The sequence below is a fragment of the Lepidochelys olivacea genome (assembly GCF_965140295.1).
Source record: "Lepidochelys olivacea isolate rLepOli2 genome assembly, chromosome: 11".
NCBI classification, from domain to species: Eukaryota; Metazoa; Chordata; order Testudines; family Cheloniidae; genus Lepidochelys; species Lepidochelys olivacea.
Genome location: NC_140421.1, coordinates 8,346,101 through 8,365,029, shown reverse-complemented (window position 1 = coordinate 8,365,029; position 18,929 = coordinate 8,346,101). Strand labels below are relative to the sequence as shown.

The window sequence follows — 18,929 nt, the reverse complement described above, 5'->3', positions numbered from 1 at the left end:
CTGATATTCTATGATAAGCTAGATACCAGTTAATTCTCAGAGGGAAAAATCATGACTTATTTTATGTTAGCACATTAGACCACATAGGAGAAAAACTTGCACATCCACAGGTAAGAAAGAAGCCTGGGCACAGGCACACATGCAGTGTGCCCAGAAGGAATCGTGCAGCCGTACACCTGGTACTGCAGAGGTTGTACCATGGGCCAATGACAGAGCTGGGCCCAACACACGATGGACCACACAGACCCATATCAGAGGGGCATGATCTGTCCAAAATGTGTGACATGGGCAGGTAACAGATGTTGCATTATCCTAGAAGAGAACTACACTGGCTGAACGGCTGGAACAAGGTACCATGCACACCATGTTTTGGCTGGAATGTGATGCTTAAAGAGGCATCTCGATCAGCTGATCTCAGATGTCTCCTTGCTGCCAATACAGTTGAGTGTCATAAATCAGCAGTGCTCCTCTGGTAGAACTATGGGTCACACTGCTCCCACAGGGGCCTGGTGATTCAGATACTTCACAGAAGGTAAGATGGGGATGGGAGGGGAGGAAGGCCATTTTCAGACCGCAGGACTGTGTGCACATCTGTTTAATCTCCAGTCTGTTTTCTTTCATCTCCTCCACATTCCAGTGGTAGGCAGTTAAAAGGCCGGAGACAGGCACTGATAGCACTTTACTTGACTCAGCTCCTAACACCAATGCCTCCAGGAGTTCAGCTTGAATGGGTAACGGGGGAGGGGACCATGGGGAAGAGGAAGGGGAAACAGAACAGCTTTTACCATTGGAAGCCTTGGAGGGACTTTTTAAAAGAGAGAAGGCTACATTTATTTCAAGTGATTCAGATGGAATACAAATGGGGCTGCCAAAAAAGTTTACATTTTGATGAGAGTTTATTCTACACGCTCTAGTACCTTTATCCAAATCTAACAGTCACAACGAAGAATGAATCACTAATGAACAATGAAAACTGCATACTGAACAAACAAAAAGAGCTAAAAGTTATTCTTAAAACAATTTGGAGTTGATCACTTCAGAAAGGGAGACTAAATAAATAGGTTTCAGAGTAGCAGCCATGTTAGTCTGTATCCGCAAAAAAGAAAAGAAGGACTTGTGGCACCTTAGAGACTAACAAATTTATTTGAGCATAAGCTTTCGTGAGCTACAGCTCACTTCATCCGTAGCTCATGAAAGCTTATGCTCAAATAAATTTGTTCGTCTCTAAGGTGCCACAAGTCCTCCTTTTCTTTTTGTAAATAAATAGGAATAGCAGCTTTTTAAACAAAGTGGTAAGAATAATTCTTGTTTGACAAAAAGTAATAGCTTTTCTCTTGCTATGTGGAATAGCTCTGTAATTTAGACAATGCTATGCAAGTCATGTTCAGTATTAAGAACTACCATAGCTGAAGTATTTGCTTGAGTATAACAAAAACAGTATATTCTACAATGAATTAACTTATGTAGCATTTGACTCCATAATGCTCTCTGTACATTAAAGTGAGGTTATAAGTTTGCCACAGTTTAAAGTTCAGTACTTCCTTCTTGTTACAGACTATGTTTTCTACATTATTGAAGGATAAGCTAATTAGCCTAATAAGTCTCATGTCATCTTTATTTTCCACACCTCTAGGGTGGGTTATACCGTTTGACGCTGAATTGATCTAAAGCTATTGAATTCAACAGTAGCCTTCCTACTGACCACAATGAGCTTTGGCTCAATCCCTGTATGCTCTAGAAACTGGCACAAATGCTCCTTTTTGACAGCTTCTGTCTTTATAGCCCAAAAAAATATTCCTAACCACCAGACTAAAAATGAATACAGAGGCCAGGTGAGCAAGATAAGATATTCTTTCACTTCACATGGGATTGCAAAATTTTATTAGAAGAAAATAGGTCAGTGGTTGGATCTCAGATTGCAAAATCTTAGCAAGAGTGGTTAGGGGCCCCTGCTGCTCCCCCCACCCCAGAGGCTGTGGCCGCATAAAAAGCCCCTGATGGCTGCATTTGAGAAACGCCGCACTAGACTGTGACTCAGAAGGCCTGAATTCAATTCCTGACTCTGCCACAGACTTCCTACAGGACCTTGGGCAAGTCACTTGATCTCTCTGTACTTCAGTTCCCCACCTCTAGAATGGGGATAGTGTTATCACTAATTTACTTGCTCCATTTTGAATGAAAAGCTGCCATCATAATAGGCAGACAGTTCTTTAGAAAGATTAAACTGTCTGCTTCTCGCCATTTGGCATTAGTCTTTTCAAAATAAGAAGCTTACTACAGTATTTAAAAGCCTTACAATAAATGAGGGTCTCAATGAAACACGTTAAACAGTGAATGTAAATGCTCATGACAGTTATAAAAAGGAAACAAACCAAGCTGAATTGCCTGCAGATAGCATGTTACACAGTCTAGATGAATACTCACCAGGAATCACCTGGACTGGAAATACCCGCCCAGGGAACCTAACTCATCCAGGGAAACTAACCCATGAGCCATTTTTGCGGTAGGAAAGATTCTTCCTCACAACCCCATCACCTGAGGAGGAGTCACTGTTATCAGACATTGGGGTGGTAAGTAGGAAAAACAGTCAGACAGCATGGCTTAACAAGTGGAGTTGAATAAACTGTGAGCTCTAATAAAAGCTACTGGCACATGGAAACTCTTCATAGGGAACATGACAGCACGGAAATCAGTTAGACTGTCTCTATGCCCTCATGCACAAAGGACGCTGTTTTGGTGAAAAGAACATAGAAGTGTGATGGAGCAGTTTATGAGCAAATTGAAGTGCAACAATCTCAAGAGGCTAGATTTGCTTTGCAGGTGTAGTAATACAGCATACAACGTCATGTACACAGCTTGTAAATTCTTAAAGCAGTTTCAATAGTCTGTCATATCAGGATAGTAACCATCTAAATGCTCCATGGCATATGGATAAATAGCAGCAACAGGTGCAGATAAGAAAAGGGAAGTAAGAGAACATTTTCTTTAAAGTGCACAAATAGTGAAGGGGATCTCAGTATTTTTCTGGAGTGTATTTTATCTAGTAAAATTGCCAGAGGGCCTACGTCTCTCGTTGGTAGTCCATGTACGTACCTACCCTCTTCTTTAACTACTTTTCCAAGGTGACCTCAGGTGCTGAAAATTAATTCCCCTCACTAGCCCTCCAGCAATCTTCCAAACTAGTGTTTTTGCTGACAGGTCAGCAGCAGGCAGGCAGATAGATAGATGCTGCTCCAACCATCTCTGCTGGAGTCTCCAGGGTGGAAGGAGACACCCCCGACTTTTCTCCCACAATGCCAGCTGTCCTCTGTAATCCAAGAGAGCAAGTGCCATACTCACTGCTGGTGTAAATGGGTGCCACTCAGAGAACTGGAGTGGAACTGTGCCTACTCATGTCAGCAGTGAAATTTGCCTTAAGTATCAAATGTTCAAGGTCAGATTATTTTCCTAAAGGAAACCCCTCTCTGCAATACAAGTTAAGTGTGAAGAGAGATCCATGGAGACTGCTTTATGTAGGATACCACCAAGGTATGCAGGGATTTGGGAACAGCTCATCCAGATTCTAGAGAGGCCAGCCAGCCTGTTTGGTTGCCTTGTCTACCAGGGGAGGAAACAAGGAGAACTTCATGTTTTAGCAGCAAGCCAACTAACATGCTATTTTAAGGTAAATAGTTCATGTCTGACCCTAAAAATTTCAACTTTTGACAAATATTTCAGAAGTCAGTGGACTAGTGTCAGTACCTTTATCTTGCAGACTGAACTAGAGCAGTTCAGCTACTTATATCACCAGTAGCTGCCATTCCTACCCTGCTGACTTTGGTGTGTTACTCTTGAAATAAATCTGAAGTGATTTTGAAATGCATGGACAACCTGGTCATCTGTACCAAAGAGACATGTGTGACAGACCCAGACCAGTGGGATACAGGAGTCTGGTAGAAGGCAAATATATTGGCCACTGAATGAACAGTTTTCTGTTCCCTCAGTGACCAGAGCAGGGGCTGCCCTAGAGCAATCGGGAACCTGCCAGAACCAATTAAGACAGGCAAGCTAATCAAGACACCTGGAGTCAATTTAGAACTTTCTAGATTCAATTATGGCAGGCAGGCTAATCAGGACACCTGGTTGAAAAAGGACCTCCCATCAGTTAGTAGGGGGGCACGTCAGGAGCAGGGAGTGAGAAGGCGTGCTGCTGGAGGAGTGAAGTATTCAAGCGTGATCAGGCTTCAGGAGGAAGATCCTGCAGTGATGATAAAGAAGGTGCTGGGGGGAAGGCAATGGGGAAGTAGCCCAGGGAATTGTAGCTGTCACGCAGCTGATACAGGGAACATTGTGGACAGCTGCTATCCACAAGGCCCTGGGCTGGAACCCGGTGTAGAGGGTGGGCCCAGGTTCCCCCCCATCCCCCAACTCCTGATTGGACACAGGAGGAGTTGACCTGGTCTGTGAGAAACACGAGAAGGGAAGGTCTAAATTGGAAAGGGATCTGCCCTGTCCCCGACCCACCAGGTGGGACACAGAGACTGCAGGGATTGTTCTCCATTTCCCCCATGCTGGCCAGTGATGAGGTTAGCTGAGTGGACGGCAGGTTTGAGCCACTAGCAAGAGTGGCCAAACTGAGGGCTGCCGTGAATCTCTGAGGCAAGCAAATCTGCCAATAAGCGCAGGACCCACCGAGGCAGAGGAGGAACTTTGTCACACATGTGATGGACACCTGAGCAATTTGAAAATCTAAATACAGAGCCCCTTATCTTAGAAGGGCACCATTTCCCTCCTGTTACAAGAAGAGTCAGTCCTGGGTCAGGTTAAAATGTTACATTACTGAGATCCAGCTCTATTCCCTACCTAGCTCGTGCAACGGGCAGAAAAGGCCTCTCCCTGCATCACTGCCTATAGAACGAAAGACTGGGCAAACCCAATCCCAGCTAGTTCCACTCTGCAATCGTTAGTTAATGAACATTACTGGACAAAAGTGCTGTGGTATCAAAGTCCTTCTGCAACAACTGTCCTGACTTTAAAACCAGAAAGGAGAGAGAGGAATGGGACAGAAAAGTGAAGGACAAGAATATGTAAGGGACTGTGGTGGCCAACATGGGGTTGATTAATCTTTGGTATGCTCTGCAGTTTTTGCATCCAAGATAATTTAAACTACAAACATTTGCTTTTTGGTAGTCTGTTGGTCTGTTACATTAAGTTTTAAACTTAATGACTGTTGCTAGAAAAAACAAGCCTCTGTTACTCACTGCCACTTGTGCAGAATCCATGAACCTCAGTCCAAAGTAGTCATTTTCAACAAGGTCCAGATGATACATGATCTGTTCAAACAGATGTTGGCCCTTGGCTTTTTTCTGAAATTGCAAAATAAATTAGCATATAACAGGTGTATTTGTTACTGCATTTACCTTTTCAAGGCTACGAAAACACAAATTGAGTATGCCATAAAAATGTTTCTAAACACAAAATTGGCAACAGCCTCACCTACAACTGTAGAGTTGCTGGCATTTACGGTGCACCAAGTACATGAAAATATTTAATGATCTGTAATTTATCAAATGTAGATTTTAAACCTGTCTTTATAAGTAGCTAGTGCCAAAATGCCAATAATTTGGAAGTATTCAGCAAGGAACCCTACGACTCTGTGTCCCCCTGCATGCCCAATGAGGGCACTTTATGCCATGAAATTGGAAACACGGTTGTCGTCTGGCACGGCCTAATGCATCAGGCAGTTTTCAAGGACAGGTATAGAAATAGCCACTATTTGAAATCCAGACATAATTCTTATAATTCTTCAGCTTTGAAGCAGATGGGGGGGGGGGGGGAAGAACCAAAATCATACAAAGACTATACTCTAGGATAGCTCAGTCATCAAATCCTTTCAAATGACTAAAGCAAAGCGAATCAAGCAACATTTCTCGAACACAGTGCACTCTCACCAACAAGTGATTTCACAACCCTTACATACATAGTAGAGAGATATATTGCTTGTCCACAGAAATGTGTACCATTCACTCCTTTAATTTATTAATCTGGTGAGCCACTCCATCCTATTTATTTTTTAAAAAACCTATTATCTTCGTTTACCTGCATACACAAAAACCAACAGCAAAAATACTAAAAGCCAGTCTTTATTTCAAGAAACAGCTAAGATCGCTAAGGGACACTACTGAAAAGTATTTACATAACACATCACTGATAAAACCCATACACTTAAAATGTCAGAATATATATATATATAATCATAGAATAGCAACCTTATCTCTGATCCCAAATAAATACCATGTTTCTGTGATAAATACAAAGTATGAACATAAAACATTTGAAAATCAAACATTAAAAATTCTGTGCATTGTGGCAGCTGATCAGCTTCAAACAAGTCAAATTTACATATACATAAAAATGCTACACACTTTTCCTATTAAATTCCTTTAACAACACTATTCTCAAGGAAGCACTTTATCAAAACTTTTATTATCTACTGCTTGATTTTAACAAGTATTTCTCACTTAGTCTCCTGTAAGAGAAAATATTTAGATACAACATCAAGATAATAAAAATCCACTAAGAAAACCCATGGGTCAGAGTTAAGATTGTTATGTTGTGATGAAAGATATATTATTTTTATCAAGTAGAAATAAATTTATTTATGTTTATTAGTCAGGCAGTGTACATGTTTAATGTCCTTAACTATTTATTTCCTTGCTTGTAAGTGGTTGGGTTTTGTAAACAACTGATGTGATTCTTAATACACTGTTGGCACTCAGCAACCTTAACAGGTTTACACAGTTATGAGTTGAGTAAAACCCAAACTTTTGTCCCATACTGTATGCCAACTCACTAGAAGCTCACTACCAGGTGAAATAGTCTATCACAGAATTTTTGGCTAGGTTTGTTTGAAGAAGTAGTCAAATGAGTTGAACACAGATACAAAAGCCATTGAATACAGTCTAATGATTTCTACAAAATTTGCTTTGTTTATAAAGTAATATTGAGAGCTAACTATAATTCTTATTCTCAGAAGTTCCTCCATCTCTGCTTCAACCACTAAATCCCATACTAAAAGAGCAAGCAAACTTTTTACCACCCTATTGTACTCTGATCTTTAAATACTTTGCATTTAATTAAAACTGTAACCGTGGTCCTGGGTTAAACCTCTCTTTCAATATGATTCAAACCTACATTTTATACTGAAAGCTCTAAATCAAATATGACAAAAGCCTAGACCAGTGGTCCCCAAACTTTTCAGGATCACGCCTTCCCCTGGGGCCAGGAGTGGGGGGGGACACAGAGAGGGCCCAAGACTGGGGCCGCATCTGGGGGCAGGGTTGGGAAAGGAGCCATGGCCAGAAGCTGAGGCTGGGGCCGGGCATGGGCCCAGGAGCTGGGGCCACAGTAGAGCTGGGAGCGAAGCAGGGCTGGGTGGTGCTCCCTCCCCACCGCCCCCCCCAAATGTTGCTCAGGCCCCCCAAGGGCATGGTGCACCCCTCAGTTTGTGGAACCTCTGGCCTAGACACTGATTTCAGGCTGTCATACTCTTCTGTCGCTCCCTTATTACTAAGTACCAGGAGGACTTGGAACAGCAAGTGACCTCACATATATGCACAGCAATAATCAAGTATAAGAGGAGGCACTGGGGACAGACCATCAGCCTCTTCTGTTAGTTTCAGTTAATAGAGTCATTATTATTAAAAAAAAAAAAATGTATTAAAAACTCTCCAAACAACTTTGTTACAACTCTTGAACCAACAGGAGCTCATCTATTTAAAATAATAATTTCTTCCACTTTTAAGACATTTGAGCCAAGGTCCTCTTTCTTCCAAAACAACACATTGAGCTATTAATATTTTATCTTAACAAGTGGATGTTTCCTGCAGCATAAACAATAGGAAAGACAGGCTGATCAAAGTGAAATAAATTCAGGTTTGGGAAAGGTGAAGTTACAAAAGTCATCAGCTCACACCAAGAACCTGATGCCTGGCCTAAAGCCAAGGAAAAGGCTCCACAACAACTGCATTTTAGATTTTACTTTTATTAAAATATCTATATATTATAAACGGCTATTCAAGCTACGTTTCAAGCTTTATAATGCTAATAGCTGAAAGAACAGGTAAATGAGAGCCCCTTACCTCCATCTAGGACAGAAGTGGACAAACTATGGCCCATGGACCACATCCTGCCCAGTGCTTGAGTTCCCGGCCGGGGAGGTTAGCCCCTGGCCCCTCCCCTGCTGTTCCCCCTCCACCTCAGCCTCAGCTCACCATGCCACCAGCACTCTGGGCAGCAGTGCGAGCTCCTGCCGGGTAGCGCGGCAACGTGGCTGGCTCCAGCCAGGCGGCGCGGCTGCCCAGCCTGCTGCTCTGAGCAGCATGGTAAGGGAGCAGGGGGCAGTCAGTCCTGGGGGGCAGAGGTTCGGGGGATGCAGTCAGGGGACACGGGGGTTGGATAGGCGTGGGAGTGGATAGGGGTCAGGGCAGTCAGGGTACGGGGGGGTTGGATGGGGGTGGGGTCCTGAGGGGGGGCAGTTAGGGGCAGGGGGTCCTGGGAGGGGGCGGTCAGGGGACAAAGAGCAGGGGGCGTTGGATGGGTCGAGGGTTCTGAGGGGGGCAGTCAGGGGGCAGGGGCCAGGCTGTTTGTATGGAGGGCTGAGTAGGGAAGGCTGTGCATCCCCAGTTTCAGAACCCCGATGTGGCCCTCAGGCCAAAAAGTTTGCCCACCCCTGATCTACGACATCAGTTTGACCCTGGCTCAGGTTGTAAAAGCTGTTATAGTCTAAAAGCCACTCAGTGACACCTGAAATTCATGGATGTTTATTTCCCAGTGGATGGATGTCCACATCACAAGTGGTACCTACCTTGGCAGTCTAAGCAGAGGGACAAAGGACCAAATGGACAGAGACTGAATTCCGCGGGAGGCAGTCCCTCAAGGATGGGATTTAAGGTATTGGTGGGAAAGCCTGTATTCCTGCCTGTACTGTGCTTCTGACTTAACTACTGGCCCTGTCAATCCAGCATCCCTCACGCACAGTTTTATGGACACAATTTATATCAAACAATAAATGTAAAATACCCATTTGGTGTAAGTTAAACAAATTTTAAAGTTTTAGTTGAAAACTCCACTGCTGGGAGCTACACATACATTCCCAAAGGTTTGTTAAACAGGTCTCCTACTGTCTATGTTTAACTAATGGAAGCCAAGGGATGAACTCTACAATAAGTTACTTTTTATGGGTTCACATAAACTTACTTGTGTTCAATAAAACTGCCATTCCCAGCACGTTCCAAAGGAATAGCAAAGATACATTTCTATTGCATTTCCATTCAAGAGACTATAAAGTAACAACTCAGTTGTAGAAACACTCAGTTTTTTTTAGACTGGTATTTTGATCTCACTCTTACCTTGTGTATTTTGGCAGAGCTGGGGTTACCTCAAAGGACAAGCAGTTAAGTGCTTCCAAGTTGCTTAATGATTTTCAATGAAGCATTAACTACTTCACCCACAAACAGACCTAAATTTGAGACTGGTTCTCCCTTCAGGAAGACAAATTAACCTCCTCATGCATATGTAATTTCTTGAAATCCCAACGCTTGATTAATGTAGGTTATTAAACTAGGCAGGAGGTAATAGAGGGAAAAAACCCTCTAACAGCAAGAGGGCTGGGTTGTTTAAATAAAATAAGTCTTTGAATAGTACAGGGCAGCGAAGGGCTTGTCTATATTTGAAATGTACCAAAATAGCTATTTTTGAATAATGCCTTGTGTGGACATACTTGTTCCGGAACAAGAGCGCCTTTTACTGGTTTAGGTTAATCCACACAGGGGCTTATGCCAACATAATTATTCCAGAATAATTATTTTGGAATAGCTATTTTGGGTAAGTTTACAAGTGTAGACAAGCCCTGGACCTAAATCAACTGTCAGCTTCCTGCTTAAGAGTGAGACACCACTATTTAGGAGGAAACAATCAGGGAATATCATGTACTAGATCCCCAAACCCTTCTACTAGGGGATATTTATGACCTTCTGTGTCAGACACACATGAAGTGTCCTCATAGTGGGAAATAATCCCCACCCCTCCAAAATTAACCATCCTTCCAGAAAAGGACTCAAACACTTTAGCACATGAACCCCTGCCACACCTCTCAAGCGAGAGAGCACCATTTTACAGTCAACAGTGACAAATGTTGTAAAGAGGTCCAGCAGGATGAAAATGGATGTCTGTCCTCCACCCATTGACTGGAAGGGATCATCCAACAGTGCACTAAAGTGCTATTGGTTCCATGTCCTGGCCTGAAGCATATTGTGCAGGATCCAGAATGTCAGATGAGCTCATTATGGTTGACCTTTTGTTAGCTTCTCTGTGAGCTTCCTGAGGAATGGCAGGTTTGACACTGGGCTGTAGCTGCCTATGACTGAAGTATTCAGGATGGGTTTCTTCAGTGCTGGTTGGACTAATAAGCGTTTGAAGGAGGAAGGGGAGATTCCTTCTCTGAAAGAGGCACTCACTATTTTGGTCAGGCGTGGCACCAGTTGTTCATGATTTTCTTTCCTTAAAGAAAAGTTTCTCACACACACACACACTAGGAACAACATAATGTTGTAGTCAAGGAAACTCTTCTTGCCTCCTGCAGTGCCATGGCATAAGACTTCAAAAAATATTTACAACTAGCACAAGACTTCCACCTTCAACACTCTAGCTGTCTTCCCTCTCATTTTAGCTGTTGCAGGACATCAGCAACGACAGCAACATGTGAGGATGCAGAGAGGGGACAGAATGCTTAGTGACTTCTGTGCTGACACTTGATGACAAAAGCCCATTACCAGTCCAATTACCCCATGAGTTAAGTGTCTGTTGTAGGAAGCTGTTCTCTCTCAGAGCACTCCAGAAACATTTGGGTTCCATACACTCCAAAGACAAGAATCAAAACAGGCCCTTGAATGGAAAGATTACCGTAAATCACAGCAGATTGTGTAAAAAGAAAAGGCGTACTTGTGGCACCTTAGAAACTAACCAATTTATTTGAGCACAAGCTTTCATGAGCTACAGCTCACTTCATCGGATGTGTGTGAGAAAGAGGAGGAAACAGTAGCAATCAATAAGAAAAGGAGTTGGCAGGGAAATTTCTTGCTAGTTTCAAAGTGGATTGTTTGTTTGAAGCTATCCTCTTGCCCAACCCATACATTCCCTAACTAGTGTTCTAACCTGTGTTCAAGTTCTTTGTTTCACCCTGCATTTCCCCTACTTTTTCCTTCTTCCCCAACACACAAAGGCAGAGTGTGTGACCAGTAAGTCATCTTAAATTAATGGAAAGTCTCTGAAGAAGCCAATGAGCAGTGCTGCTGTGGAAAGCAAGCACTTGTGCTAACCACCACCACCACACTATAAATACTACAAGTAGCTGCACAAGTACAGCATGCTCATTTGCAGTTACTGTTCTCCCAGACAGCCACAAATGAGGCCTAGCGTGTGTGATGGTGACATTGACTCCTGGAGCACAAGTATTGGATGGCTGACCAAGTCATTTCACAGAAGGCAAGGAAGTAACTCTCCTGGATAATAATGATTAACCTGCAAAAGTCTCCAAGGGAGCAAGAAAGAGGAATGATAGATTTCTTCTAGAAAGAAAAAAGGTAACTTATGCCTTCATCTTTACATTTAGTCACCTGGATGATAAGTCATGACACCTCTCAAAGATCAATGTATGTTCCTCATAGAATCAAAAATGTTATTACAGACACCAGGAATTTGCCTGTAGAGCCAGCACCAGCTGCAGAAAGATTATTGTTCTAGTTGTGTATAGTCACTTTACTTTAGTACTTACTATTGCAGCTGTGATTATAAAGTGTTTGTGGGCATTTCTGGTTCCAGGTCAAGCATTTTACATACAAAACAGCCCTGGACATGCTACTTATATTGTTTCAACAAAATTTACAGGGGCGTATTATTTTACTACTCACTCTAAAGGCCTTATTTGTTAGTCAGTTTAGACAACATCTCTATAAATGCAATGTTTCTAATATTTTTTAAAAAATTCAGGAACTCTGTTTCAAGTATTGGAGAAGGGATTATTTTCTAGTCACTGTACCTCACTGCCACCACAGTACTACTCGAGAGTCAAGCAATCCCTAGAATGCCCAATGCTATTTTAACTAGGGCCGTCGAGCAATTAAAAAAAATTAATTGCGATTAATCATGCTGTTAAACAATAATAGAATACCATTTCTTGAATATATTTGAAAATGTAGAAAACATCCACAAATATTTAATTTCAATTACAACACAGAATACCAAGTGTACAGTTCTCACTTTATATTTATTTTTTATTATAACTATTTACACTGTGAAAAAAACCCCCAAAAATAGTATTTTTTAATTCACCTCATACAAGTACCATAGTGCAATCTCTTTATCGTGAAAGTGCAACTTACAAATGTGGATTTTTTTTTGGTTACGTAACTGCTTTCAAAAACAAAACAAGGTAAAACTTTAGAGCCTAGAAGTCCACTCAGTCCTACTTCTTCTTCTTCTTCAGCCAATCGCTAAGAGAAACAAGTTTGTTTACATTTATGGGAGATAATGCTGCCCGCTTCTTATTTAAAATGTCACCTGAAAGTGAGAACAGGTGTTCGCATGGCACTTTTGTAGCCAGCATTGCAAGGTATTTACGTGCCAGATATGCTAAACATTCATGATAGAGAGATTGTACTACGGTACTTTTATGAGGAGAATTGAAAAATACTATTTCTTTTGTTTATCATTTTACAGTGCAAATATTTGTAATCAAAAATAATAATATAAAGTAAGCACTGTACACTTTGTATTATGTGTTGTAACTGAAATCAATGTATTTGAGAGTACAGAAAAACATCCAAAAATACTTAATACATTTCAACTGGTATTTTATTGTTTAACAGTGCAATTAAAACCACGATTAATCGTGATTCATCTTTTAATTGCGATTAATTTTTTGAGTTAACCATGTGAGTTAACTGCGATTAATCGACAGCCCTAATTTTAACACATTCTTGAACAGTTAATTATGAGAGAAAGTCCATTTGCTTTAAGACAGGACTTGCAGAGCAACCATTCTGAGCAGTGGCTCCGACAATCTCATTGGTACTGAGCAATTCACACCAAAGTCAACATCTTTCATGATCTAGTCATACGTTAAGAGAGCCGCAGTAAGCCACAGCTTCTCAACACTGGGCTGTTCAAACTCAAACAAGACATCACTGACATAGCTACAAACTAAATAGAGCTGAGTGGCAGCAGTCACCATTGTCAGTCCTGTTGGCCAATATGTCATCATGCAAAGCAAACAAACACTCACAAATGATCTTCAGCTCTTTAGGCTGCCCTGTATTTTTAAACAGACACATCACACACAATCAAAAATATTATTTAAGGTTCTTTAAGCAGGTTTATCAGAGAAGTCAGCATTCAGATTTTTAAGGATGTTAACTTTCAATAAGCTGGTACATGCCAACAGTAATCTGTCTACATAGATATCAGGTAGAAAGCTGCTGAATGAAAAGGTAACAGAACTTCAGAAACAATTTTTATTTCCCTGTACATCACTCCCATTAACTGAGTTACACCAAGGGGCTTAACTTCTCCTTCAATGTGCATGCACAGGACTGAAAAGGAAATATGAACCACCCCCAAATGCTGCTAAGCATCTCTCCATCTAAGTTAGACCTACCTCAGTATGCCACAACTCACTAGCGCAGTGAAAAACATTCAATATTTACAGCACAATGAACATGTTAACTGACAGCACTGACTAACCACTGCATTATCCTTTCAGCACCTATTTATAATCAGATGCTAATAGATCTGGGTTGGTTGCTATGACAAACAGGCATATATAGCTTTATCCAGTTCACAGAAAATAAAGAACTGAACCTGACTGATGCAAGTCAATAGTGTTTAAAAAGCAGCTGTCTCTCTTTCATACCGGTAAGTCCACACTGACATCAGTTCCATCCAGCAACGATACTCGACAAGTGATGATGGATTTTGCATCTCCCGCCGCAGGGATGTGGGTTGCAGCTCTTTGGGCCTCTCTTAGCCGCTCCTTCTCCACATGCTTGCGCATAGACCGACGCCCCAGAGTTCGTCGAAAGAAACGTAACATCTTTGCTATGGAGCCCCAAGACAAAGAAAGGACAGATATTAACATTTCAAGAAAGCAAAAGAATCTAAGACAGCACTTAATGAAGCCTGTGATTTTCCAGGGGGTCTAATGGAATTAGGGACTCAAATTCAATTGAAGTGTTTAGGGATCTGGGTGCTTAACTCCTTTCAGCTCCTTAGAAAATCCTGAATCCCATTCAGTGTTTCACTAAGGCTTTTATTTGGGGATTGGTTCCCAGCACCATGTTAAGACAACTTGGGTGCTTAAAGTAAAGTATTTTAGGAAAATCCAGTGACTCCTTATTCAGATCTCACACCGTTAACAGTGAGCTTATACCCATGGCAGTCAAATTTCTCTATGTCCCTAAAATAGTTAGTTATGCTTTCTCCCAGGCTACTTTCCTGATTGAAATGCTCCCCTTTTCATATGGAACAAGTTACAAACAGTTCTTAATACTCTTTGGATTGTGCACAAAATCCAATTTATAAACAAATCAGACAATTTGTACACATTTATTCCCTTTCAGTCACAGAAATGCTGATTTAGGTGGATGAGTGCCTGAGCTGGCAAACCTACCCAGGCTGTAAGTTCCTATCTAAACTACAAATACAATCCCATCAGGGACCTGAGTCACAACAGAAAAGTCCCCTAAGTTAGTTCCAAGCTTGGGCCTCCATCCTGTAAGCTGATCTGCACAGGTGGAAGCCTGTACCTTAGCACAGCCCTGCTGACTTCAATTATGCTCTATGCAGGGATTCAGTTGTTTGCAACCAGGGAATCTGAAAGCTGATCCAGTTTGTAGTATGATCTGGACCTTAATCACACAAAAGGTAATAACCAGCCTACACTACAAAGTGAAAACATGTTTGTAACCAGTTCATGTAGATGCCTCCTCTGTGGCCAGGTTCCATAGCATTTGTAATGCACACAAGGCCTAAGACTGTTTTGGGAAGGTCAGTCACCCCTGAGCCCGTGGTTTAAACTGTGCTATGACAAGCACCTGGAGATTTGCACCTTGCATGAATCACATTTGAGTCAAAACAAGCTGGTTCCCTGTAAGTTTCAACCTTAATCACAACCCAAAAGTAAAAAACACCAAACGTATCTTCCGTATTCTGTCTGGACTTGCCTGCCACATGCTATCATGGTGCAAATCAGAAATTCCTCTAAAGTTAACTAAGACCAATAGCAACAGAGACTTAAAAAAAAAAATTACAAATATGACTTGCGTCATAAACCCACAATAATATCCACTCCCATTCATAATATAATCCAATAACATCTGCTGCCATTCATAACGTCAGTTTTACTGAAACTAGTAGACTAGAAGGATGAGGCCTATGTCTCATATTTAATTAAAATGAAAAATATATGGTTTAAAGGGACAGTCAGAAAATCTAACTAAGAAGCCATACAGAAAATGGCAAGCTGAACATCATTTCATTTCTGTCTCCTGCCCCAGCCCTGTCTCCTCTATGTCTTCACCTCCCAAAAAAACAGTAGCAGAGTTTACAAAGCTACCCACTGCAGTTTAGTATTTAAACAGGAAAGTGGGAAGCCACATGCTTCTGCTATAACTGTTCACAGAGACATCCAACAGGTTGTTTGCAAGGAGTTGCTGAACAGCTCAGGCTTCCTCTTGCCCTTCTTCACAATGCTTCATGCTTGGCAAATCTACCCAGAAAAGAGCAACTGAAGAGGAAGACGCGCACAAAACAAAAAAACAGTGTACAAAACTATTTTGCCTCACAATTTGGACTGTTCCAGTAATTTGTAGATGTAACAGATTCCTGTGTACAGCACGGGTGTACTATAAAAGATAGCTTCGTTGCTTGGAAAACAAATAACTATAGCTTCTTACTTTATCTGGTGCCCAGGAAAATACCATTCAAGCACCTTTAAATAACACTTGAAAGGCTTAAAATTAGAGAATGAACCATCACTAAGTCACACATGCAATAAAACTACAAAAAGCATATGTGGCCTGCCTGGATTTCCAGAGGAGAAAGTGGATGCACTTATGCTCCTTACACAGCAGACAGTCACAGATTTCTTTCTAGGTCCCCCCAAAAGTTTCAATACACACAAAACAACAACAACAGGGCAGCGGGCTCTGAGGCTGGGTCAACCGACCCCAACTTAGGCTGCCGGGCGAGAAATCGCCATGTAGACGTTTGGACTTGGGCTGGACCCAGCTCTCAGAGCCGGGGCACCAGCCTGAGCCCAAACATCTGCTAGTTCTAGCCCTGCAGCGTGACCCACGGGCTCTGAGACCCACGGTCACAAGGAGGGGGGGCTGTGTGTGTGCGCTGCGTAGACACCTAGTCTCATACCTCGGTGGAGATGAGATTGTTCCCGACCTCCCTTGGCTATAAAATCAGAGAGAGTCCCAGAGGGGGGTGGGGGAAGAGATCCTGAATGCCCAGACCGCGGCGAACAGCTCAGCAGCTCTGAACCGTCTTCATGCTGCGCCCCCCCCCCATTTAAGCCCGGGACGCGGCCAGTGCCTCCGGCGCAATCCCGCGGGGCGGCCCAGGCGGGGCGGCCGTGACCCGACCGGCCGAGACCGGGGCAGACCCGCGTCTCTCTCGGCGCGTAACACCCCACCCGGGTTCCCGGGACGGGCCCAGCCTGGCGAGGATCCTCTGCCTGGCTCCCTCTCCCCGCCCGGCACGCAACCAGGGGCAAATCCCCGGCCAGGGCACAGCCCACGGGGTGGGGGGGGGCCGCCCACGAGGCTGGAGCCCCCGTACACCAGTGTGAGGGGGGGGCGGCTGGAGCGGAACCGGGGGTCAGGGGGGGATAGAGGGGGGAGCTGGAGCGGAACCGGGGGCTGGGGGGAGGGGGAATAGACGGGGGCGACTCGGGGTGGGGGGAATAGACGGGGGGCGGTTGGAGCGGAACCGGGGGGGTGGGGGGGAGGGGGAATAGAGGGGGGCGACTCGGGGTGGGGCGGAACCGGGGGGTGGGGGGCTGCAGGGAAAGGGGGGGCTCGCCCCCACACTACACCACGCGGGGGTTGCCCTGACAGACGCCCCCCCCCAGCCTGCCGGCGCCCGTGGGGACCCCCGGCAGCGCCCCGCCCCTCTCACCTGCTGCCCCGCTCGGGAGCGGAGCCGGCCCCGGCAGCTGCAGTAGGAGCGAGCCCCCGCGGCGGCGGCTCGGGATCGGAGGGCGGAGACTGGGGCGGTTTCGGGGGCGGGCCCAGAACCGGCCGGCGGGCCAAAAATGGCCGCTCGGCTCCGCGAGGTCCCTCCCCCGCCTCCCCTTCAAGGTACTGTGCCGCCCGCCCGAGGGCGTCAGCTCGCCTTAAAGGGGCAATGCCACGCTCCACAGGACCCACGGAGAGCCCTCTCCCCTTACGGGGCCGTGCCACCCACCAGAGGGCCCACAGAGAACAGCTCCCCTTAAAGGGGCAGTGCCACACTCCAGAGGGCCTACGCGGGGCCACCTCTCCTTAAAGGGGCTATGCCACCCTCCCCCAGCGCCTCCACAGGACCATCTCCCCTTAAAGGCGCTGTGCCACTTGCCAGAGGGCCGACGAAGGACCACCTCTCCTTGGAGGGGCAGTCACCCACCCTAGGACCCACAGAGAGCAGCTCTCCTTAAAGGGGCAGGGCTGCTGCTGATAGGAGGGCGGGCATAGGTAACAAGTACCTGCTCCTCTTAAAAGGGCCCTGGTTCCAGTGCGGTCAGAGCAGGACAGTGCCACCAGCCTGAGGCACCAGGGAGAGAGGCAGGAGCAGTTCCATTGGGGCTGGAGGAACACAGGAAGCTCCCCTTTAAGTGAAGGGCCCCTCGCTTTGGCCACACCCCACACTTGAAACCAAAGGCTGAGTGCAGGAGGTGCTCTCTGTCCTTTAGGTGCCTGTTAACTCTGGAGCCTAGTGAGGACACGTTTACAGCAGACATGTCATGGAACCTCCCCAGCGCACCTCCCACTTCTCCCCCCGCCCTGGTGGCAATGATAGCAAAGCTCACCCCTCTTCCTACCCTTCTGACAAGCAAAGGCACAGGAGCAGCCTGAACAAAGTTTTCCAGGCTTGGTTAAACACTAATTACAGGAGAGATGGTATGCAGCACTGCCAACCTATGCCTGTGAGTCTGACATATGTTACCAAGGGAGGCTGTGGAATCCCCCTCATTGGAGGTTTTTAGGGTTCTCAACCTTCATAGCATCATGACCCCCTCTGACAACAAAAATTACTGTGTGACCCCAGGAGGGGGGGATAGAAGCCTGAGCCCGCCTACGCCCTGCTGCCCCAGGTCAGGGGCCAAAGCCCGAGCCCCACCGCCCTGAACTGGGGGACAAAGCCAAAGCCCAAGGGCTTCAGCCCCAGGCAGGGGGCCTGTAACCTGAGCACCGCCACCCAGGGCTGAAGCCCTCAGGCTTTGGCTTCGACCGCAGGCGGTGGGGCTCGGGCTCCGGTTTCAGGCCCCTGCAAGGATAAACCAGCCCTGCTGACTCCATTAAAATGGGGTCACGACTCTCTTTGGGGTCCCAACCCACAGTTTGAGAACCATTGGTAAACAGGGATGGTCTAGGACTAGGTTTACTTGATCCTGCCTCAGCACAAGGGGGTGGACTAGGTGACCTCTTGAGGTCCCTTCCAGCCCTATGTCTCTATGAGTCTATAAATGCTAACTTTAAAAGAGTAATGCCACCAGGGAAGGGTATTTAGGAGAGAGTAGCTCTGACCCAACTCCTGGCAGCTGCAGAACCCTGGCCCCTGTTTCAGAAACTATCATAAGATAATGATGGTTCTCATCAGAGGCGTAGACAAATCAACCCACATTGCAC

General features: G+C 44.8%; 1 protein-coding gene across 6 annotated transcripts in view; it reads right to left on the bottom strand.

The window, feature by feature from the left end:
- Positions 1-17,352, bottom strand: part of EPB41L5 (erythrocyte membrane protein band 4.1 like 5) — a 113,001-nt gene extending 95,649 nt beyond the window's left edge. For all 6 annotated transcript variants that reach the window (XR_014713567.1, XR_014713568.1, XR_014713569.1 and 3 more), the window contains exons 1-3: positions 17,221-17,352; positions 13,949-14,133; positions 5,241-5,345 (exon numbers count right to left, since the gene is read on the bottom strand). Coding sequence is in view for 2 of the 6 variants with exons in the window: in XM_084643205.1 (XP_084499331.1) it covers positions 5,241-5,345; positions 13,949-14,128 (285 nt within the window). In the remaining 4 variants the exon portion in view is untranslated. The remainder of the gene's footprint in view (positions 1-5,240; positions 5,346-13,948; positions 14,134-17,220) is intronic.
- Positions 17,353-18,929: the final 1,577 nt, after the last annotated feature.